The 21,564-nt window shown below is 37.9% G+C and overlaps 1 protein-coding gene across 3 annotated transcripts in view; it reads right to left on the reverse strand.

The window, feature by feature from the left end:
• Positions 1–882: 882 nt before the first annotated feature.
• DCLK1 (doublecortin like kinase 1) overlaps positions 883–21,564 on the reverse strand; it is a 252,542-nt gene continuing 231,860 nt past the window's right edge. For 2 of the 3 annotated variants that reach the window (XM_026868658.1, XM_026868675.1), the window contains 2 exons: positions 16,792–16,905; positions 883–1,562 (listed from right to left, as the gene is read on the reverse strand). In XM_026868658.1, coding sequence (XP_026724459.1) covers positions 1,398–1,562; positions 16,792–16,905 — 279 coding nt within the window. In that variant the 3' untranslated portion in view covers positions 883–1,397. Of the gene's footprint in view, positions 1,563–11,031; positions 11,106–16,791; positions 16,906–21,564 lie in introns of all 3 variants that reach the window. The other variant, XM_026868667.1, reaches the window with a different exon arrangement.

Consider the following 21,564-nt stretch of genomic DNA (forward strand, 5'->3'; position numbering starts at 1 on the left):
ATTGGCTGAGCGTTTGATTCTGAAGGAAGGAAGGAAGGAAGGAAGGAAGGGACGGATACATATTTATGACTTTAAAACCACTGAGAAAATTTTAGAGGATAAAACTTCCATTTTATATAAGTAATAAAAGTATAATTTTCACAATGTTGATTTTTATTTTAGAATAGGATTTTCAAAGTTGCTTTTTTCATTCAAGTGAAATTTTGAGTAATTTTATAATCATTTTTCTTTTAAATTATCACACCTGAAGCAAAAGTCTACAAAGTGTAATATTTCTGAGGTACCCAACTTTGGGATAATGGTTAAATAAAATGCTATAATGCTGTGCTGATGTTTTAACAAACCAGAAATATGTATACTCTGTGTAAATGCCCATTTTATTAAATATTACAAATAGAACTGGTGAATCATTTTTAGTTCTCCATTCTAAGACAAAACTTTTGCTAATTCAGTCTAGGTTTTACATATATATTAAATGACTATTATCTTCCCTGATTTAGAAGTACTCTAGCTATTTTAAGGGTAACTCTCATCAACGTTAATCTTTAAAAGTGACTCTCCAGGAATAACCAGGTCATGCTGAGAGGATCCCTGTACATTTCTGAATGTGAGGCAAAGGAACGAGGAACTTCTCAACTAGATCATTACATACCATTACATGACAGAATGTGTCCTCAAGCCATTTCCCAAGACTCTGCATTGTCATTAGCAGCAAACAATATGGAAGCAACCTTTTGTGGCCATCATCATGGTCATTTCCTGTAAACTATGAGGCTGCCCTGAACTGAATTTCTCAATTAGCCCGAATAATATCATTCAACAACAGTCAGTCCCTGCAGAACTATGATGCAAGTTTAGAACAAGCTGCTGTAGAAGATGCTGTTTGTTTAATTTTATTTTTGTTTTTAAAGCCTATATTTGTAACCCCTAAGCAATAGTGTGTTTGATATTGTTTTGGCCAGAAACAGGCAAGGAACTTCAGGGTACTATAAAAGATATGTGCGTATAAAAGCAAAAAAGCCAGAATAAAGCCCTGATGTGGGTTGTCAAGATATAAGTTGATTGTTTACTCAGAGGGTTAACATGTGCTAAAATTACATACTGCAGTTCCTAGCTTCACTGATGAAAACATTCACTGCTTCTATCTTGAAATAAAAAAGCAAAATAGCCTTAACCCTTTGAGGATCATATTAGCAGCAAGTTGCAATCTAAACAGAGAACAAGTATTTCAATCAATTAGGAAATTATTCTTACAAAGATTCTGTGAGCACCCTTTTGTATTCCACCATCCCAGCATCTACTGCTGGATAGATCAGCTCTAATCACTTCACACAGGTCTGAAGGATTTTCAGGGTCTCAAAGGGTTAAAGCCAAGACTTTTGAGTAAAAGTATTTTATTAAAAGGGTGAGTTAGGTGAGCGAACAGTCTCGGATGAACTTGGTGAATAGTCTTCCGATTCGGAGTTGAGTTCAGGTGGAGCTTGCTGTGCCTTATAACGTCCCCTCACATCCTGGTTGCGTCTTCGTCGGAAAACCTGCCTCTCCTTATCAAGAGCGGTGGTCTGGCAGGGGCATAAAATAAGAATAAATGAAATTAGGCTGTGTGTGAAATGCAAAGCTAATGAAAACCATGAGTTTTTATGTGGCCTGCAAATACCAGGGATAATAAATGTTCAGACCAAATTAAACCTGCTCTGTCTCAGTCGGGTCTGAAAGGTTGAGCCCACAACATAGCTAAATGCTTTAAAAAGTGCATTTCCCAAACCTTAAGAGGTGGCGTGACATCATCAAGCAGATACAGTACCATATATATGGATGCCATATGTTCTACTTCTGGATGCTATTAACTTCATCCTTTAATAGATTCAAATTTCAAGCCAAATACCAACTGACCTTCCCCCCACCCTTCTCAAAGTATAAATCTATTTCTACAGGCAAGGCAGAGATGTACGCTTGTCTTTGATTTGACCTAATGAAGGCTGATACACACTCACCCATGTTCAAGTCAGTGCAATCGGCTAACAAAGATGGATTGTGATGAAGTTGTCAGACAAGAAAAAAACAAACACCGAAGGGAGCTAGTCCAGCTCTTTGACACCTCCTCATGCCACTCAATGGATGTTCTTAGGGAGAACGCTGAAGAGCTCTGACGGAAAGACCCGTTTAGCCTGACCACCCTGTCTCCTCCTGTTAACCAAGGTCTATCAAATGAAATGCTCTGCTAATTTTATCTAGGCCTATCTTGAGCATCTAGGAATGGGAAAGAAGAACATTTACTTGATGGGCTTTACTTTTTGACCAGTTTCTGCCACTGTGAGAATGCAAGTCTTAATAATATGGCTGTAACTTCTAGCCACATCCTTTCTTCTGCTTTTCTGGCACATTTACAAGGTGAAACTGCAACCCAGGTAAGGGCAGCCCAAGTCTGACTAATGATTTCAAGCACAGGACTGGGTTTTGCTGGGTTTTAAATTATGGGGCATTAGACTGAAGTTTCTGAAATCACTGTAAAATTACAAGTTCAACAGGATGGCCTTGATTCAGCAAGAGCACTTTGACACATAGTTAACTGCCTTCTGAAGCAGGGCTGCCTTCTTAAAATACGGCCCATGATTTTTTTTGAAAAAACAAAATGGGAAAAGGCAGGTGGCTAGTAAGATGACATACAAAATGCAAACAAATATCTGATCATGGCACTGGAGGCAACGATAACTTTGAGAACTGTACAGGTTTAACTGCTAAGGCTTGTAAAATTTGTCCCTAGTATGAAAATCTTCATTTAAAAGAATGCAGCCAAAAGGTTATTCTGCTTCAAAGGATTTATTGTTTTCTCTTGAGATATACATGACTGATTTCTCTAGAAAATTTACCAGTTATAGTGTGAGCCTCATAGGAGAGCAGAGATGTATTTATAGCAAACATATTTCTGAGAACAAATGAAAACTAAATCCATCATACCGGTGCAGAATAGCATTATAGCAATCCATGCTCTAAAATAATGCAATCAGCATTCAGTAATGATGTAACAGAGACAGAAAGATGGACAAGAGTACAGAGCTACTATAGCAAATGGATTTAGTTAGGCTAAATTGCTGAACTGTTATTTTTGTGTCTAGGACCTACATATCACTACTTTAAAGGGGTAAAATAATTAACTTCGATGAATTCATCCCTGTTTTTTTAAATAAAAATTGCTAAAAAATCCAACACTTCTAATCTGCTGAGAAATTATTTGTTTACTGCTAATATTTTGGTTAAGAGCTCCAATTAGTATTTTCAATGCCTTCTACGTTTCTTAGCCTTGAACCAATTCAGGTTTTGATTATTTTTTAATGTGAAACAGAAGAATTCCTAGATCTTTTACACACAGTGAATATACTGCATACAGTATGTAATGCTGTGTGAAAATTGAAAAGAATGGCATATATTACCATTCTATAAAATACAGATTTCCATTTAAAAGATTTTTTATGCTTAGAGGAAATAAGCATTTATTTAAAGTTTAAACCACATCACATCATCCTGTGGTAATAGATACTCTCCTCTGAGAAAGTTTAACATTTCTAGTCAAATAATTAAAATACTTGTATTAAATTCTAAATTTATTTTTAAACCTGCTACATGAGAATGGTAAATGTATACATAAAAACTGAAAGTATTTAAAATTAGATAAGTTACACAGAAGAGAATACTCCTGAATAAAAGATTCGTTTTGAAATTTAACCTAGGATATTGCTTTTTTTTAAAGTACAGAGTTCTAAAATTGCAAAACTAGATAGATAATTAAATATCAGGACATCTTTTTAAAGATATCTTTAATAAATAAACCCCGAGATACCAGTTTTCTACTATTGTTGGGAAATCTCTGGGGGCTTTAGTTTAAAAGTATTTGTTTAAGAATACATAAAGGCACTTCCTGCCTCAATAATAAAAAATATTAAGCAAAAAACCCCCAATGACCTCACCTAATCCAGCACCTTATGCTGTAGTTTGTAGGACCAAATATTTCTGGCTTCCTAACCGTTCAGAAACTTCCTGAGAAATTTTGAGACTTTGTTTTTCTTTGCATTTTTATCTAAAGTCTCCCGTGAATTTGATCCAATCGGTTTCTGCAAAGACATGCTTGTAGACTCAGGGGCATTATTGTGGTCACTCTCCTGGGCTGAGAGACATTCAGAATCTTTCACACCCAAATAACTTATTGAATAAAAACGTATAAAGTCACAGAGAGGCAAAGAAGGGAGTATTTATCTAGTGAAAGCAAAAATATATAGGTCATAGTCTAACATTTAACATGTCAGAACCAAAAAATGGGTCCCTTCTGGCCACGGACAGAGCACTCACAAACCCTACAGAACTTGCAAGAGCAGGCTTATTCTGCTCAATGTTATGAAGACATTTTGCACTTCTAGTGACTAATACACTGCCGGACCATATTGTCACTCTGCACAAATGCTATTTTTCATTTAAGGAAGTCATGGTTATTTTTTACCTGTAAAGAATTTCAAAATAGGATAGATTAGTGCTTTGGAATGCAGGGCAGATGGTAAAATACATTCGAGTACTGACTGCATACATTTTGAAAGTGTAATTTGCACCTACTGTACCCCCTTGTGCACATGGGCATATTCCAAAAATCAGCTTTTTCATTATTATTACAGGTTTTGTAACAAAGGCCTCTTATACACATTGCCTTGGTTTAATAGATGTATTAGTTCATATACTATTCAGCTGGTTGGTTCGCTGGTGCATGAACCAGTCCATTATGGATTTCCAGGGCATTTCTACTTTAAGCTTCTCTTTCAATAAATAATAAGAGGATCTGAAGTGCACTTATGCTTCACAGGGCTGCAAATCCCAGATTTTCATTATCACATTTTGACATTTTTTTTCCCGGCTTGAGGTGAGAGAGTGAGAACTTTGAGCACTATATGATAGTAATGGCAACTAAAATGTAAGGACAGTGTTCTTAAATAAGATATGCAACTGTCCTCCTACAATTCATATGAGGAAATGTAGAGCTTCTTACCCGGCAGCAGCTAAGTGGATTGCCTCTAATAGTTTGGTGCTGATGGGTCTGAAGCACTTCATTAAGCACTAATGTATTTTGCATCAACCTTTAGTAATCCTGACACTCAGTACCAAATGGTTAACAAGCCATTTTTGAATATGTATTTCATTTGAAGCAACAGAGTATTATTTTAAAATCATTGTTTCCGTCACCTATATACTAAGGTGCAGTTAGTATTTTCCCAGGATTTTGCCATAGGTAGTGTCTTTATTCTGCTTTCTACCTCTTGATGCTGCAGGACTCCTGAGCCATGCAAATTTGGTTTTTTTTATCTTGGAAAATGTTGAACTCTGTGTTTGTGAACAGACATTCAAAAACTACAACTGCTTTGATACATATATTGGAGTTGCAGTGGGAAGCGCCTTATTTTAGCTGTGGGGTGATGCTTCCTGTCAGGTCAGTAATTACTGCATTGAAGTAACTGCATTTCATGAATGCGAGCAGTGACTGTTTTTCTTTTCACTTGTCTTAATTTACTGCTGGCCACCAAATATAGATATATATTCATTTCATTAATAAAAGAACATTATTGTGCATTTTGCCTCTTAGCCCATCCATTATTCATATCAGCCAGGAGACCGAACTGGGGATGCAGCTGTTCACGCATTAATCTAAGAAACCCTTCCCTTCACTCGCTTTCATTCTGCAGGAGCATATTTGCAATTTGCTTGCAGTTTTTGTGATGCTTTGTTTAGTGTGTGGAACTGCATGGACATATGTATTGAAACACTGGTGGTTTTCTTCCAGTGCATTCTTTTATATACATGTATGTGTACGTACATATTTAAATGTTCACACCTAGATAATTTTATTTTATTTCCTCAAGCTTCTGGCTAGTGACCTCGATACATTGAGATATGTAACAGCAGGTTTCCTTACTGCAAAAATGACCATTAAGCAATGCTCATGGCAGAGCCAGGCAGCCCTTCAGTCTGATTTTTTTTTATTTTTTTCCATGGGTTCCTCAGGTTATATATATATATATATATATATATATACATGTTATATATAAATATATATATATATATACATGTGATTGATTCATGATTCAAGACACTTTTTGGAGAGTACTTCAAACTTAGCAATGCACCTCAATCCAGGAGTGAAAGACACATGTTATTTTTAGCCCCTTAGGCACAAGCTATAACTAAGTCAAGTTACACGGTGATTTGGAGACATGCAAATGACCACATCGAAGGGACAAATTAATCGAGTGGATTTGAACCTAGACCTCCAAATACAAAAGGCCAGTGCTTTAGCACACCATGTAACTTCTGGCATGAAATTTAACTAAAATGAAAGTAAAAAAGAAAGAAAACCAAATCAATCTGATGTATGCTTTGTACTGTATTGGTGAGTGAATACAAAGACAAGTATGCTACACATATAACTGCTGCATTCATATTGCTATATTTAAGTTTGTATTTACTCTTTGACATCCCCCCTTTTTAGACACGATTCCTCAGCTGGTTTCAATTATAGATGGGAGAGAGTTAGTGCCAAGTTGTTTGCATGGGTGAATTTTATTTATATTTTGTAAATCAGTTGTGGTTTTCTTAGTCAAAGAGTAGAAGATATTTTAAATGAGTTTAGATGTTTGCCTGTTTCTACCAATATTCAGTTTACAGAGGGTTTTACGGTATTAAAAATGGCACTTTACAGATAGCAAGTCTGATTCCCAACTTCCTTGTCCCTTTGTCAAGTCGTCTGGCTGTAACTTTTGACTTGAAAGTGTATTGTATTCACTTGGGACAGGTGTAAGTAACTCGACAGATGCAAAGTAATGGGAATTAGGAATCAGACACAGAGGATGGAACTACGGGTTTTCAAATGAGCTATTCAGATACTTTTTTAACTGTGACAGTGACAACTGTATTTTAAAAATCCAATATTTTATTAATTCAGTACTGACTAGATTGATGACTTTGTTAAGCATCCAAAGTAACTCATCTCCTTGCTATTGTCATTACATAGATAAAATCATTAATTACTTTCCCGTACATTTCCTGGGTTTTATTTTGCTCCTTTAGCTTTTCTACAGTGCCTGTGGATATCTAGAAAACAACATACACTAATATTTTATACTAATCTTATATGCAATACAACCTGTACTAATATTTTAAGTTAGATACAACCATTCTAGTGCTCCCCTGATATTCTGATCAGTCCAGAAAAGGCAAAAAATTCAAGCCACTCTGTCAGTAGCAGATTAAAATAATGTTAAGATTCAGACATAAACCAGAACCAGAAAGGAAATTCAGGATCGAAGGAAACACTGGTAAATTATGCCAAGTATTGCCTTCAAAATGTGCTACCATTAGGATGAACAGGTAAAGAAGCTGAGGAAGGCTATGGGCAGGACACTGCAACACTTGGGGCTAAAGAAAAGGCTTGAAATGCTTTCAGCCTTATTATTCTGGCTTACTTACAAGAAAGAAAAAAAAAAAAAAAAGGAAACATACAAACTGTTAAAAGTCTCTGTCAAGGGCATCTTAAAGAAAAGTTCCTTACAAGAAAGTAAATCTATCAATTATGATATTTCTGGACAACGAAGGTGCCATTAGGATTTTTCGTGGTCACTGTTGCTAAATTCCAGTAGATTGAAATTATAAAAGATGCATGCATTGTCTTTAACCCTTTCTTAAAGAGATCTATCAGAGAATGGGCTGACTGGAGAAAAAAAAGAATAAATTAAAAATATCCCAAACATAGTACCTCTGCTCAGAGATGGGTGATCTGTGCTGTCTTTGACTTGAGTTGACACTGATAATTAGGAGTGAATGAAGGCGTGACTGCACCATGGGCATCACTCACCCGAACCAAGGCTGGTTTTCCTGGCTATCAAGAACAAGTTTCACCAGCCTTGGGGCAGTGCAGACTGTGGGGGTTTAACTGAGACCTCCAGGTCTCTTCCCCTAGAGCCCTGACGCTGCTTTGGCCTTTGCTGCACTTCTGATTGCAATGCTGACGTCTGGACAGCATTAGGTGGGCTGCTTTGAAAACATTTAGCAGTCTAGGATCCCAATGATTTTACTGATTTGGCCTCTGTGGTTTTTCTGTTCCTCATATTCAAGGAACACTATTTTCCAGGCATTATATCTCATACCTGCTACAACAACTCTTACTGTACATAAGGTTTGTTCTATTTTGGTATCTCAAAAAGTCATGTCACTTTTGCATATATTATCCTACTGAAAGGGAATAAAACAGGATGTAGAATGAGTGCTCAGAAACCTCGGATTTTGAGGCACTTTGAATAGGAAAGTCTTTTAGGCAGAGAAAGAAAAAAGGTTTTCTGGTTGGTTGAGAGAGGATATAGTGCCATTTAAAAAGGTATTTTAGAAGACTGCTAGAAACTAGGGATGGAAATGATCAAAGGAGTGGAGGAGAGACAAATAGTTTAACACTAACAAAGGGAGCACTGCATTTTCCTCGGTTCTTGCTTTTATTTTTCGCTATACTTGTGAATTCAGGCTGATTTTCATGGGCCTGTGATAAATTAACTGTTTTATAGATGGGAATTGATGAACCTTTTCATATGCTTTGCATTTGCGCTACTAAAAAGTAAACTCTTGCTACATCGAAATGGTTTTATTTAGACTAAAATGTTGGTCACTACAGCAGTTGCTTATTTCTTGGAGATGAAAGAGGACCAAACACAAGGCTGTGCTTGTTCGGAGGTACCCTGTTACAGCGTTTCCTAATTAAGCATCTACACCTAGGAGCCCTGCTCTCCCAATTTGCCTTTCCACACTAGGTGCCCTGTTTAGAAAGCACTAATTATAAACATTGTTGTTACTGCCCCCAGCTGGAAAACAGAGCAGTTTATGTATGAATAAGAGAGATTATCGCCCATCTGCTCCAGCCCATTATTCAGGGATGTGTCATTTTGTATGCTGATGGCAGCCATTACTAGTGCTTTAGACAAATGCCCCCCCCCCCCTTTTTTTTTTCCTTTTTTTTTATAGCGTTTATTTATTTACCCCTTTGCAGAATTAGAGACTTCTCCCCTATCTCCTCAAAATGCATATGGTTTGTTTCAAAATCTAGGCTATGCAGTTAAACTGAGTCAAGGCCAATCTGAGAGGAGATGCTCGCTTTTATCACAGGCTCCTGTTTCTGGTGGTCTGCTCCCCCTGAAGCTGGGGTTTTAAAAGAGCCAAACATTGTGTATAGCAAATGGAAAGCCAGATTTTTTTTTTTGTGTGTGTGTGTGTGTGTAAAATAAAAATAGTAAAGCAGAGAAGGAATATAAGATGATCATAGAGAGCAACTAAACTCCAGGAAGATAAATAAGGCTCATGTGAGCTTTCTCCCAGTTTACAGAGGAGGCATTAAATTTGCAACTATTTGGCAAAGTCCTGCTTGACCCAAAATGCCATCTTTCCTTTGTAAGCAGAAAAGAAAAATTCCTCTAATGCCAGCAAACCCACACTCAGCTAAAGATGGGCACTCAGGCCCCGCTCCCCCCTTCTTCAAAACCAAAAAGCAGAGATGCTGTGCTGTTGTCTCTGGGCTGTGTTACAGGGCTGGAACCTGCGAAGCATGATGCCAAGTGACACCACAGACCAAGAAGGTTTTGTTATGTCCTTGCAGGTCATAGTAGGTTTATAGCCACCACCGCAAGCACGATAGGCTGGAATTACACGTCCTGCTGCACACTTGAGCACTTGGCATGAAAGTGTTTTTCAGTGCTTACTAGCCAGTGTTCAGCTGATGGATGGGAACTACTTTTCTACTTTTTGCCTGAAAAACAGGATTACTTTTGTTTTTTCTTTCCCCAGAACATCCATATCAGAATCTACTTAAAACTTGGTGTGTGCTCAGGGAACCTCTAGGTTTTACAGAAACTGTGCTGGAGCCCAATCCATGCATTCAGTGAAATGATCCAGGGTGGGAGTCTTACTTTACTGGAAACACTTGCAGTGACTGTCTTTATTGTTTCACTAATGTGGTTAATTTGCTGAGTTTTTCCAAATACCACACAGAGGAGTTTTTAAAGGCTTCAATTACTGTGGTGTTAGAAAAACGCAGGTTTTGCAACAAACTTATACTAATTTCTCCAGCTATCAAAATGTGGGTCTTGTTAGTAATAAGAAGGAAAAAAGCCAGCAAATAACCACTTGATGGAAATTCTGGGGCTCTGAATTGATTGAGGAGGTGTGTGGGCCTCGTGTGGGCTATCAGACCTGGATCCCTCCTTGCCCCAGCTCCAGAATAACCCCCTCCCACCCAGACCCCTTTTTATCATACAGGTTAAGCCAGCTAACGACAACCCTGGCACAGTTACACAATGAAGAAAAATATATTCAAAAGACTCATGCAATATTTAAAAAAATAAAATCAAAATAAATAGGTATCAGAAGGGTTTTAAAAAGAAAAGAGGAAGAATGCATTGTTAGAAACACAAGCTTACCGGCACATACAATGCATTGTATTTCATTGAACTTGGGAGAGTTTCTACGGCCCGCGTTATGTAAATGCATTGTTCAATCTAAGGTAAGGATTGTGTTTAGTGGGTTTAAAATGACAGTATATAGCTCCACATCTCACATGGAAAAAGAGGAAAATATATGCTGAGAGCCTGTTGCTGCTCCATGTGTCTCAAAACAGGAGCGCAGGCGAAGCAGATGCCTTAACAAGCAATAAGGAGGGGGAGGGTGCGTACTTCAGCATATCTAGTAGATTTTCTATATACACTGTCCTTTTAACTATAGGGGAAATTGATACTGAGCATGTGCGATGAAGAGAAAGCTGGCAATGTGGGTGTGAGGGATGGGTGAAGAAAGGGAATGAGGGGGTGTGGCATCTCAATCAAGATTAAAACGAAACTGATAAAGCAGCATATGGACCGGATAACAAATCAAAAAGCATGTTTATCCACTGAAGGAACTGGTTAATGGAGACTGCCAGCACGTTGCCATGGAAACACTGACTGTTGGCGCTGCACCATCTCATACCTTATCCAATACATTCCTGGTTGTTGGTAGTAGTCCAAAGACCCTGATCTCTTGATGGTAAACCCGTGGTCCAGCTGAGCAGAGAGAAATGGGGCAACTCAGTGGATCGACATTAGGCTAAAGAATTCAGACTCCAGAGCAAGCTGTTCCTTATTTAGTGCATATTTACTGTTTTCACTTTCAGAAGGCACTTATCTAACATCCTAAAGCTACGTACCTCAGACAAAAAAAGAAAAAAAAAAAGTGAAGAAATAAAAGAAAAAGATACTAACTCTAGATTCGGTCTTGCTAAATTAGAAGCCAATTTATTCAAACTAAAATGGAGTTTGTGAAATAGGTTACTTAATGCATAATGCACTCATTTAAAAGTCTGACAATTATCTTGTTACCTCCAAAGACAGAAGTGCCCCTTTAAGTTGCACATACCGGTAATGGAAAATTATCTTTTGCAATTAAACTGAGAGGTTTAATAATTTTTAAAAAATGCAGTGCAACCATCACAAGGAGCAGGCTAGACAGACTACACAAGGCTTAAATTAGACTGCTTCATAATCATGGAATGTGTAAAGATGAAAAGAATCAGGTTTTGATACCCCATCAATCATGGTAATTCATTTCTAAAAATGCGTTAACCTTGGAGAGTAGGACTACTCAGAGCCATGAATAACCTTGTTTATCATTTCAGCTTACACCTCATGCTCAAAAAGATAACAGCACAAAACTATTTGGTTTAAAATTGCACCAATTAAAGTCAAAATGGAAATGAACTTAACATTGTGTCCAGGAAAGTATGTTTATGACATTACTTAAGCAATAGAGATCTTTTAAGTTTAGTTTATCATTAGCAGAATCATGTGCATAGGAACAAAGAAAATGTGTTGTTTTCTCTAACCCTTCTGTGCTGCACTAACAGATGATGGAGACATCATTTAGCTGAGTTAAATAAAATTTAGGGGAAAATATCTTGAGGGAGACACTCTGCTTGCTTTAAAATTGTTAGTTGCGATGATTTTCACATTTTGCCCTATGAAGAGAAAAGGCCATTTGGTGCTTCAAAAAGAGCGTGGCATATATTTCCAATACTGATGACAGTTTCTAATTCTAAATTCAGAAAAGCAGTTCAACACATTTCCAGTTACCAAGCACTTCAAGGGTAGCTAGGAGCTAACTGCAAATTTAAATTTTTCTTGACGACTCTCCTGCAAGTGTAGAATTTAATAATTTATTCAATTTTGTTAAAACAATGCCCCTTTCATCTTATTTAGAATTATTTAAAGGACGTTTCCTGTTTAAAACCAGGAGGACCTTGTCCCTAAGTTAATTGTCTGTTGGCTTAACTACACTGGTCTACTATTGCCATCTACTGGATTCCTTGTATGCTGCACATAAAATGCACAAAAGGGAAGTTTTCTTAAAAAGCAGATCAAAAATATTGTCCTAAAATTGGACAGCTAAAAAGTGATCTGGAGAAAATGGGGAGAGTTTCTTCCTAACATGAGTTGAAACAATTTCGTTGGTGTGAAAATCCTGCCATGAGAAACCTGACTGTGGACGATGATCCCAGGAAAACACAAACAATAGATGTGAAGTGATAGCCTAGGCACCGGTTCATCTTTAAGCCAAGCAAAACTCACAGACTAAACTTGGCTTCTCTTCCACACGACCCAAAAAATCCCACCGCTAAAAATAACACTTGAAGTTTGTAATTTTGTCTTAAAATCGGCAGAAATCGGGGCAATGACCCATCCGCTGCCTTCCCCTTGCCAGATTGCCTGCAGCAGCCCCACACCAGCCCAGTTAGGACTCTGCAAAAGGCAGAGCGCTGCATCAACTTTCTCAGCAGCTTTTCTCTTCTGCTGTCCTACTTGATTCCTCTGAGGCTCCAGCTGGAGTTTGCTCCCATTGCCAAGACAGAGACCTCATACAACCTTAACAGAAGATTATCATTAGTCTTTTCCTCTGTCTTAACAATGGCAAAAATACAAGCACAAAAGTGACAACACGCAGGCAAAGCTTTAACACTTCAGACACAAACACATAGCCAACGATGTTCAGTTTGTACAAAGAATTACAGCACACCTCTGGATTGCAGAAGCATTCTTAAAAAATAATTTTGGCTCTTGGTCCCTTTAGCCGCTGTCACTAAAGCCCAGAGGGTACAGCCACAGAATATTGTTCCGTGGCCAAAAGGGGGAAAAAAAAAAAAAAAAAAAAGATAATATCCTTGGAGAATTGAAGGAAAAAAATCTATCCTGAAATTTTAAAAAGACTATTTAGTAAAGTCTGGTTTTATGTTTTTAGTGCAGTATCTTTTATAAACATCATAATGGAACTACAGAATAGTGTTCCTATTGGAAAGCTGTATGAGAAACCTGATTCTGCAAATACTTTGGCACATGCTTAACAGTAACATGGCCATTCTGACACAGACTGGAGGGGCACTAGCCCAGCCCATCTCCTATACAGACTGGCTGTCAATGCCCATGACAAGAGTTTAAGAACAGGGCAAGTAAATGGATCTCTACTCTTCCATCAGCAAGCAGTGTTTTTTAGGGATTTGTTAATTCTCTTGCTGTTTTAAAAGCTAGCTCTCCAATTAAAATTTTGCTGGCAAAGCTATGTTGATTTAAGGGAATTTTTTCCCAACTGACGTAGTTATGCTGGCAGAACTTTTAATGATGTATTAATGTATCAACAGAGAAGTCTCTTTGCCTGTGCAGTTAATTTTGTTTGAGGAATCATATTCTGCTATACCAGCAAAGGAACTACTCTGCTAGGCAGGAGCGACGTGTTCATTATGGTTGTTTGTCCAAACTGACAAATCCTTTCAAATGTGGACAAACTTGGAAGTCTGGACACACGCATGAGAACTTGCAGGATGTCTCTGCCCTGAACAGTCAGAGAGACAACTTTTACTGAGGATTACCACATCAACAGAGTAGACATAGGTCTGAACCAAAGGAGGCAATACAATGCATTTGGACATTGCTGAAGGAAGTAATAGCCACAGTAGACATATACAAATACATGTGGCTTCAAACTTCCTCCCAGTCAAACTGACCACAAACAAATCTTTAGGAACTTAGTTTTTCATATTATAGTTTTAATTGGTGCATATGATAAATACTGCTTGAGATCTTTGAGGTGTGTTACTTCTCACCACTGAAGAAAATAGGCATATAATATCATACCAGTGTGAGGACAAATTAAGAACTAAATACCACAGATTAGCTATCTTTGTGCATAAACAGTTATAAACCTCAAAATAATGCTAATAATTATATTTTATACTATTAAGCTATATAAATATATGCACATATTAACACATTTTCACCAACACACAGAGACACAGATGTGTTATATAATATATAGAAGGCATCTCTATATTATATACACAAGTACTCTCTCAAAAAGTTACAGTAAACATACAGGCAGGCACAATAAAACAGTATTTTTGTAGAAAATATACTTAGTGCACATCTTTAGTGCTGAACAATGTTACAGCACCCATCATACTCTTAAAATTCTAAATGTAGAGCAGTCTTCATTAATAAGATTTGCTTCTATGATATTTGAGATTGCACAGTTAAAAGAAGATTCCCAAACATAAAACCCTGATGACATGCATGTCAAATGTATATTAAGTATGCTTTCAAATGCAGAAACAACAATTAAAGGCTTTGTTGTTTTGCTTCTGGCTTTATTTTACTTATTAAATTAGTTTTGAAGAAAATAAAGGTAATCTATTATCAAAATTAAAATTATCTAGCTTTCTGGAACATTACCAAAACACTAAAGAGGTCTATACTTTCCCATCTCTTTCAAATTTTTAGAAAATAATTGACACAAGCTAATGAAACCACTTTCTGAATTCTGTGAAAATATTGTAAACATTTCTACTTTATAGGCCAAGTTGCAGGATTAATCATGCCAGAGTATGATGTTCACTCATAGGGATGATCACTAAAAGTAATCTGTTAAATTTCCAAACACTAAAAAATAAATAAAAGCCATTAAGAATATAATTAAACATATACTTGTTTTATATATATATATATAGTGTTTTGCAGTGGAAAGATACACTACAGTGCCTTTTTCATTACTCAAGTGTCAAACTGCTGTAAACAATTCCTTGGCAGAGGAACTGGGACAAAGAAAAAGAAAAGGAGGGTAGGGAAATTAGAAACATAAAGGAGGCGAGGGATGGATGAGGACAGAGGCATCATTTCTCACTTTTAAGCTTTGAAGTCATTAGCATGGAGGTTCTGAGCAGTAATTCTCATGGACAAGCGTGCTGGCAGTCCATTCGAAAGGAACACGGTTTCAGCTAGTCTATACAGAACATACCTGCATTTCAGATGAGCAATGGGTATGTGATGTTTTAGTTGTGGGAGAGTTGTTGCAGTATTACTGCTTAAAAATGAAAATAAATAAATGCTGACTATGTTAGCTGATGACTGAGAAAATCTAGGAAAAGCATGAAGAACAACTTGCTTCCATGTTGCGGACGTTCAGGGTTGGAAAGAGTAAAGAAAAAATATGAGAGAGGCACAGCTTGAAATTTTAAGTACTTATACCAAGTAACTTTGAGAGAGTATCCGCTTTGCTGCACAAACAGTTCACACCTGTGAGCCAGATTGCATGTGCTGAGCTGAGTATACTTCATGCTGATTTAACTCACCACTGGAGGGGCTGAGCTGAGAAACATGAAAGTGGAAACAGTACAAGAAAGTGTACATGTGCAGTCACACCACCTGCAATTTATGGAAGCTGGGAATGAACACTGAGTAATCTGATATGGGAATGGTTATGCTTAACGTGTCACTTATTTTTAGTGACTATTTGGAGCGTTAACACTACCATGAGTAATAAAGAAAAGCTTACAAACACAGGCAGATGTATCAAAAATGTGAAGGATGCGCGTTACTATTCAATGGCATTAGTATGAATAATCTCATAACACACTGAATATATTCTGTGTGCATGTATATCTAATACACATGTTCATCTTTGGGGAAAAAATACAAATGTATGCAATGTATGACTACACTGAAGATGCCATTGAAACCTCAGTAAAGCTTGGTCAAAAGTTCGGTCAAGCTTGGTTTCAGAAGTTCTAACACGTTCTAACCTGGAAAGCTTGGACTGGAATTTCAACATGACAGAAGGCAACATTAAGTCTTTATCAGTTAAGTCCTTCTGCCTGAAGGGAAGCAGCTTGCATGTGGCAGTACAATAAAATGCTGCTGCTCAGCTAAATCTGAAGTGGCTAGACTCATATCAACTATGAAGGTAGGAGTGGGGCATCATAATTCTCTTTGATGTCTTCAGAGAAGAGAAGCTTGGGCTGCCATACATATTTTCTGTTAAAATTTTGAACTAATTTCCATTTTAAAGTGCTGCTGTCCTTTGCTACGACTTCTGTGTGGCCTCAATCCGTGTGATGATTCAGCTGCCAAGTAAAATGTCACGATCCCATAGTTCAAACTGTTGAATCTACTTTGGAGTGAGGTCCACTGATCTTCTGGTAAAATGTGGAAGTGTGTGTACAGTTATATCTCCTAAGGCTGTTAAATAACAATATGAAAAACAAGGAGAATCAATGGATAATTGTGCAGAATACCAGTCTAACTATGCTTATATTAATTAGAATTACCTAAAGATTAACCCTCTCTGGTTTCTTTTGGTGGCATGTCCTAAACACACACTATCTTGTGGGCACACATTTAAGTGTTTGAGCTGTGTATTTCAGATGCTTACTGCTATGACAGAAACTCCAGCTGCTGTGCTGTTCGGTTTAGGGCCTGTGTTGAAATGCTTCTTTATCTTCCCAGCTACTGAGAGCTGATGTTCATTCTCTGGAAGGCCATCGTCCTGCAGAGAAATAAACCAAAATAAAACTTCAGTGAGAAAAGGCAAAATAAAGGAATCGAAAGGTGATTCTGATAGCACCTGTCAATATAGAAAAGTTTACAAAAAGTAATGAAATACGGGTCAATCATTGTCTCGATATTCTCGACTGAATCGATATATCTAAGGTATTTATAAGATGAACATCACATTACGTCATGAACCAGCCTCTCAATTCTTCTTTACCCAATATCTTCCTCTCAAACTTTAGGGAATGTTAATTAATAATCGTTAAGCATTTTATTATTCTTTTTACTATGTCTTAACTACCACTGCCTAGCTGTTTTAGGTTCATTAATATTTCAAAGTTTGATAGGCTTGGACCTGTTTATGATTTTGTTTACTCATTGAATAAATTCAAATATAATGACCTCAAAAGTAGAAAGTGTTCAAAAGATTATGGAAACCAGAGGCCCTGTTTTGGGAGGATGCAGGAAAGCACCTCCAAAAGCCTTGAGAGATTCCAATAAGGTCCTTGCCTCGTCATAAAGGTTGCAAACTCAGGGATTATGGTGTTGGGTGAATGTTCCAGCCATGGCTCAGTGAGTCCCCCAGTGAGGAAACCCAGGCAAGATGGGAGCTGAGTCATATCCTAGCTGAGACCTCAGGACAGGTGAGCATGGGACCTCAGCAGCACCTGGGTGAGCCACTGCCTATGGCTGCAGGCCAGGTTAGGGGCAGGCTCACGGCTTGCTGTGGCATTCCCCGCAGACTACGACTGTACTGTACTAAAATCATGTAGTTAAAGCCACCTCTACAAATCGAATCTCTGACTGACTAATAACAAGGGACTGCAATTCCTTCCCCCAGTCCCAAGGCATCCAAGCCTGGGATGCTGCAGGGAAAGGATGACAGAGGTACAACCTGCCTGGGAAAGCAGGGAAGGGCTGGAGCCAGCTGTGAATGGCCTCTTCTTCCTTGCCGAAAGACACATTCTCAACTTGAGAATGACACATTCTCAACCTGAGCTAAAAGTAGGAATACAACTGCCTGGCCAAGCATGGTTCTGAAAGGTTCTGCTGTTGTGCACACCAACTTATCTGGCTGTGCGCGACCTCCAGCCCAGAACCATGCAGTTGGGCCAGGAGGTGCCTTCTCCTGGCCGAAACATCCCATTTTGCAGAGCAAACCTGTCTATCTGCACCTAGGCATGCAGGCATCCTCGCTGCTGAAGCAAAACCCTGACAGAAAGGAGTTCACAGTTTTATACAAGTCAGCAGCTTGAATTCGAGCCCAAGAAAAGAAAAGAGTTTTTTTAGAAATTGCAAATAAGATCCTTCTGCCTTAAAAAAATGCAGAAAGCCACTGCTTGGTGAGACTTCTCCACTAGCAGAATATGCAGGATTTCAGGCAACAATATGCAGAACAGGCGGAACAGACAACAAAACACAAAATTGGCAGAATATGCAGGATATCAGGTCACTAGCCATCCGCAATGGTCATCTGCAAGGTACCCAAGCTGGTACTGCATGGTATGTGTAACTATCAACAGTTGGAAAAGTTCTTAAATTCCACTTAAGAGAAATCCTAGCAGAATACAGGCAAACAAGAGATAAAATCAGAATACAGAGAGATGACAGGCACTTTTTTTCCCCTGGCTTTGCAGCAATTCTGAGTGCACTTAAAGAGTTACAGAGTCACTGCAGTAAATCATGAGCTCAGCAAGCATATGGGAATTTTAGGGAGGTTGGTTAGGGTTTGTTATTCATTTAGCTTGGGGAGTTTGTGTTTAGAGATCCCTCACTCACCCCTTAACAGAACGTCTCAGCTGGCAAAATATGGTCAAGTGCACACAGCTGCAAAACACAAAACAAAACAATACAACCCAGTAGCTGATTATTGTCTAGCACTGGGGAGTCTTGGCTCAGTGGTATATGACCCCTAAAAATAACCTGCTTTCCGCTGACCCTGCCTTTCCCAGAAGAAAGCTAGTCTGTAAAGTGAACTCTTCTTCACTAGAGGGGGGGGGGGGAACCTTGGTTTTCTTGACATGAAAGTGTGCCAAACGTTCATGTCATCTTGTCAAAAGACTAAATTATGGAGAAGACAACAGTTACCAACACTGTGGTAATATTTTATTGGTGAAGTACCACACTCACTGTTCCAATGGCGATGCACCAGAAACACACAGTTTGGGCTTCAGATTTTAGATTAAATATATTCCAGCTCAATTTAAGATGCAGCATAAGGATATATGGGAATTACTCTACCATTATTAAATTTACTTACTACTGTTGGTGCTACCTGATGTTTAGTAGTTATTTTTTTTTATTCCAACGTGCTTTAGAAACAAGCTAATATATATTAGCTGGCTCCTGGAATCGCTTCAGCCCACAATAAAACAGATAGATATTGAGGGTGAGAGATAACAGATGTTTAACTACATATAAAACAAGCTGCTCTGCAGTTTAAAAAGGCAAGAAGTGAAAAAAACCCCATCAGATTCACCAGAATCAGCAGGGTAAGTTGTAGAATTGGCTAACAGGCTAAACATTGCTGACAAGAATTTCATCAGGTTGCTTTAAAGGGAAGGTTGTCAGTCCCCAAAGAGTTTAACTGTTCTTTTCCCCTATTTTAACATCCGCTATAGGAACTACTCCTTGCAGTGGGTTAGGATCACAGAATTTCACCTCAGATTTAGCACACAGGACAAGATCTTTGAAAGATCACTAGTGATTTTTCATGCTTAACTCTGGGAAATTTAAAGGGTCATGAGCTTCAGAAAATGTTGACTGCTAATGCTCTGACAGAATCGCTCTCCTGAGCATGTCTCAGAAGTTGGGCAGTCAAAATCCTTTGACAGTTTGAAAACTCTGGTCCAGAATTTGAGTTTTCACCTGGACAATGTAAACTACTTGGGATCTTAAGATATCTTTTTTATTTGATCAACCTCCACAAAATGGTCTTTCATGGTCTATCTGCAAGAAATCAACATTTAAAAAAAAAAAAAAAAAGAGGCAGAGGGTCTTGGCATCATTTGAGTAACTAATAAACACTGTTTTCATATTTGCGTTGTTCTGTACAGGAAACATTGCCACTCAAAGAAAAAAGAAGTGTTAAAAGATGGAATGAAGTTTAGGATTTCCAGACTCCTATTGCCCTGAAGCACTCAGATCCATTTCACAAGCTTGTCACAAGAGCTTTACTTTCCAGGTCCAAAAGCATCAGATGAACAGGTCATTACATAAATAACAGCAGAAAATTAGAGCAAATAGAAGTGCTGGAAGAACTTTTGGACTCTTTTTCCTTTAAGGATTATAAGGAATTTTTCTTTGGGCAGTGTCCTAGGGTGTAACCAAAAGTAGTACAGCTGCCAAATAAGAAATGTCTTTTTAAATTAACTTTCTTACAAATGTTCAGCTCATTACTATTTATTACTTGATTATTCAATTCTTTTGCACACAGATTTCCAAGGCAGACATGGTTAAGGAAATATGTAAAAGCTCCAGTTTCCCTAATTGTCTTTTATGCTTGTGTGTGTGCCATCTTTTTCCTCCAGCAACAACACATCACATTTTATATTGATGATTTTAGCAGAGAAGGATTTACAGAATGCAATCCATCCTTTTCAGCATTCACTGCTCAGTGCTGTATCAGGAAATATTTACTACTTCTACAGCAAAAAGAGTAGGTTTGTCCTGCAACTTGTATAGTACAATTCAGGTTATCAATAGCATCAATGTTTAAAATGCCAGACCTCAAGTTTCCAGCCTCTTTTATAATTCTTCGGTTTTGCAATGAATTTGAGCAGGTAAAGGAAAAAGCTGGGGTCCCTGTAGGGGAAGTATAAACTGATGGATTTGTTTCCAGGTATACTGCATAGGAGAGACAAATACAAATAAACTAAATGGAGGGGGCAAGGAAATGCTGCTGAATTGCATTTATAATTCAAGATCTCCATCTGTGGCAGTGGCATGTAGCCAACATCTTTTCAGGTTCTGTTTTTTTGAATTGAAAACAGCTGGGATATTATTGACATAGGAACTGCTTTACTGGTCTGACTCTGACCATAACAAGTTTTTCAGTTTCCAAGAGGATTCCAGCTATTTTTATAGCAAAAACTGAAACTGAAATGAGGGTTGGCTCCTACTGAAACTGTCAAAGCACATTCCAGGAATCTCAGCAATTTACCAAGTAATCGCATAGTAAGCAGCTATAAAGTAGAATGGTTATTTACAATCTACAAAACGGTTTTATACAGTGTAAGCAGTTACAACACTTCTATCAAAGGTTTGATCAAAGAGAGAAAATGTTTCTTAAAATTGTCGAAGAAAACACATGCCTGATTTTCAAGCCAGCTGTCCTATCCAGTATTTTAGCTGCAAGTTTACCACTCTGTGAATAGGTTCAAAACTGAAATAAAAAAGGGAAAGTCCAGCATTTGATGCCATGGAAAAGTATTTAAACAGGTTATCTGTGAAAATGGAGTGTTAGGTGAAAACTCCACGTGCCATTTCTTCTCAGAAAGACAGTATTTTATGGAAGTTGCAGACAATTGATCAGGTAATTCCGACAAATAGATTGCAGAGCCTTTTATAAACTGGGTTGAATATATTAATTCCCTGTCCTGAAGCTGGGAAAATGAGGTACGGGGAGGTTGTGTGACCTGCCAGGCAGGTCACG

The sequence above is a fragment of the Athene cunicularia genome (genome assembly GCF_003259725.1).
Source record: "Athene cunicularia isolate RWA chromosome 1 unlocalized genomic scaffold, athCun1 chr1_part1, whole genome shotgun sequence".
In the NCBI taxonomy this organism is placed as follows: Eukaryota; Metazoa; Chordata; class Aves; order Strigiformes; family Strigidae; genus Athene; species Athene cunicularia.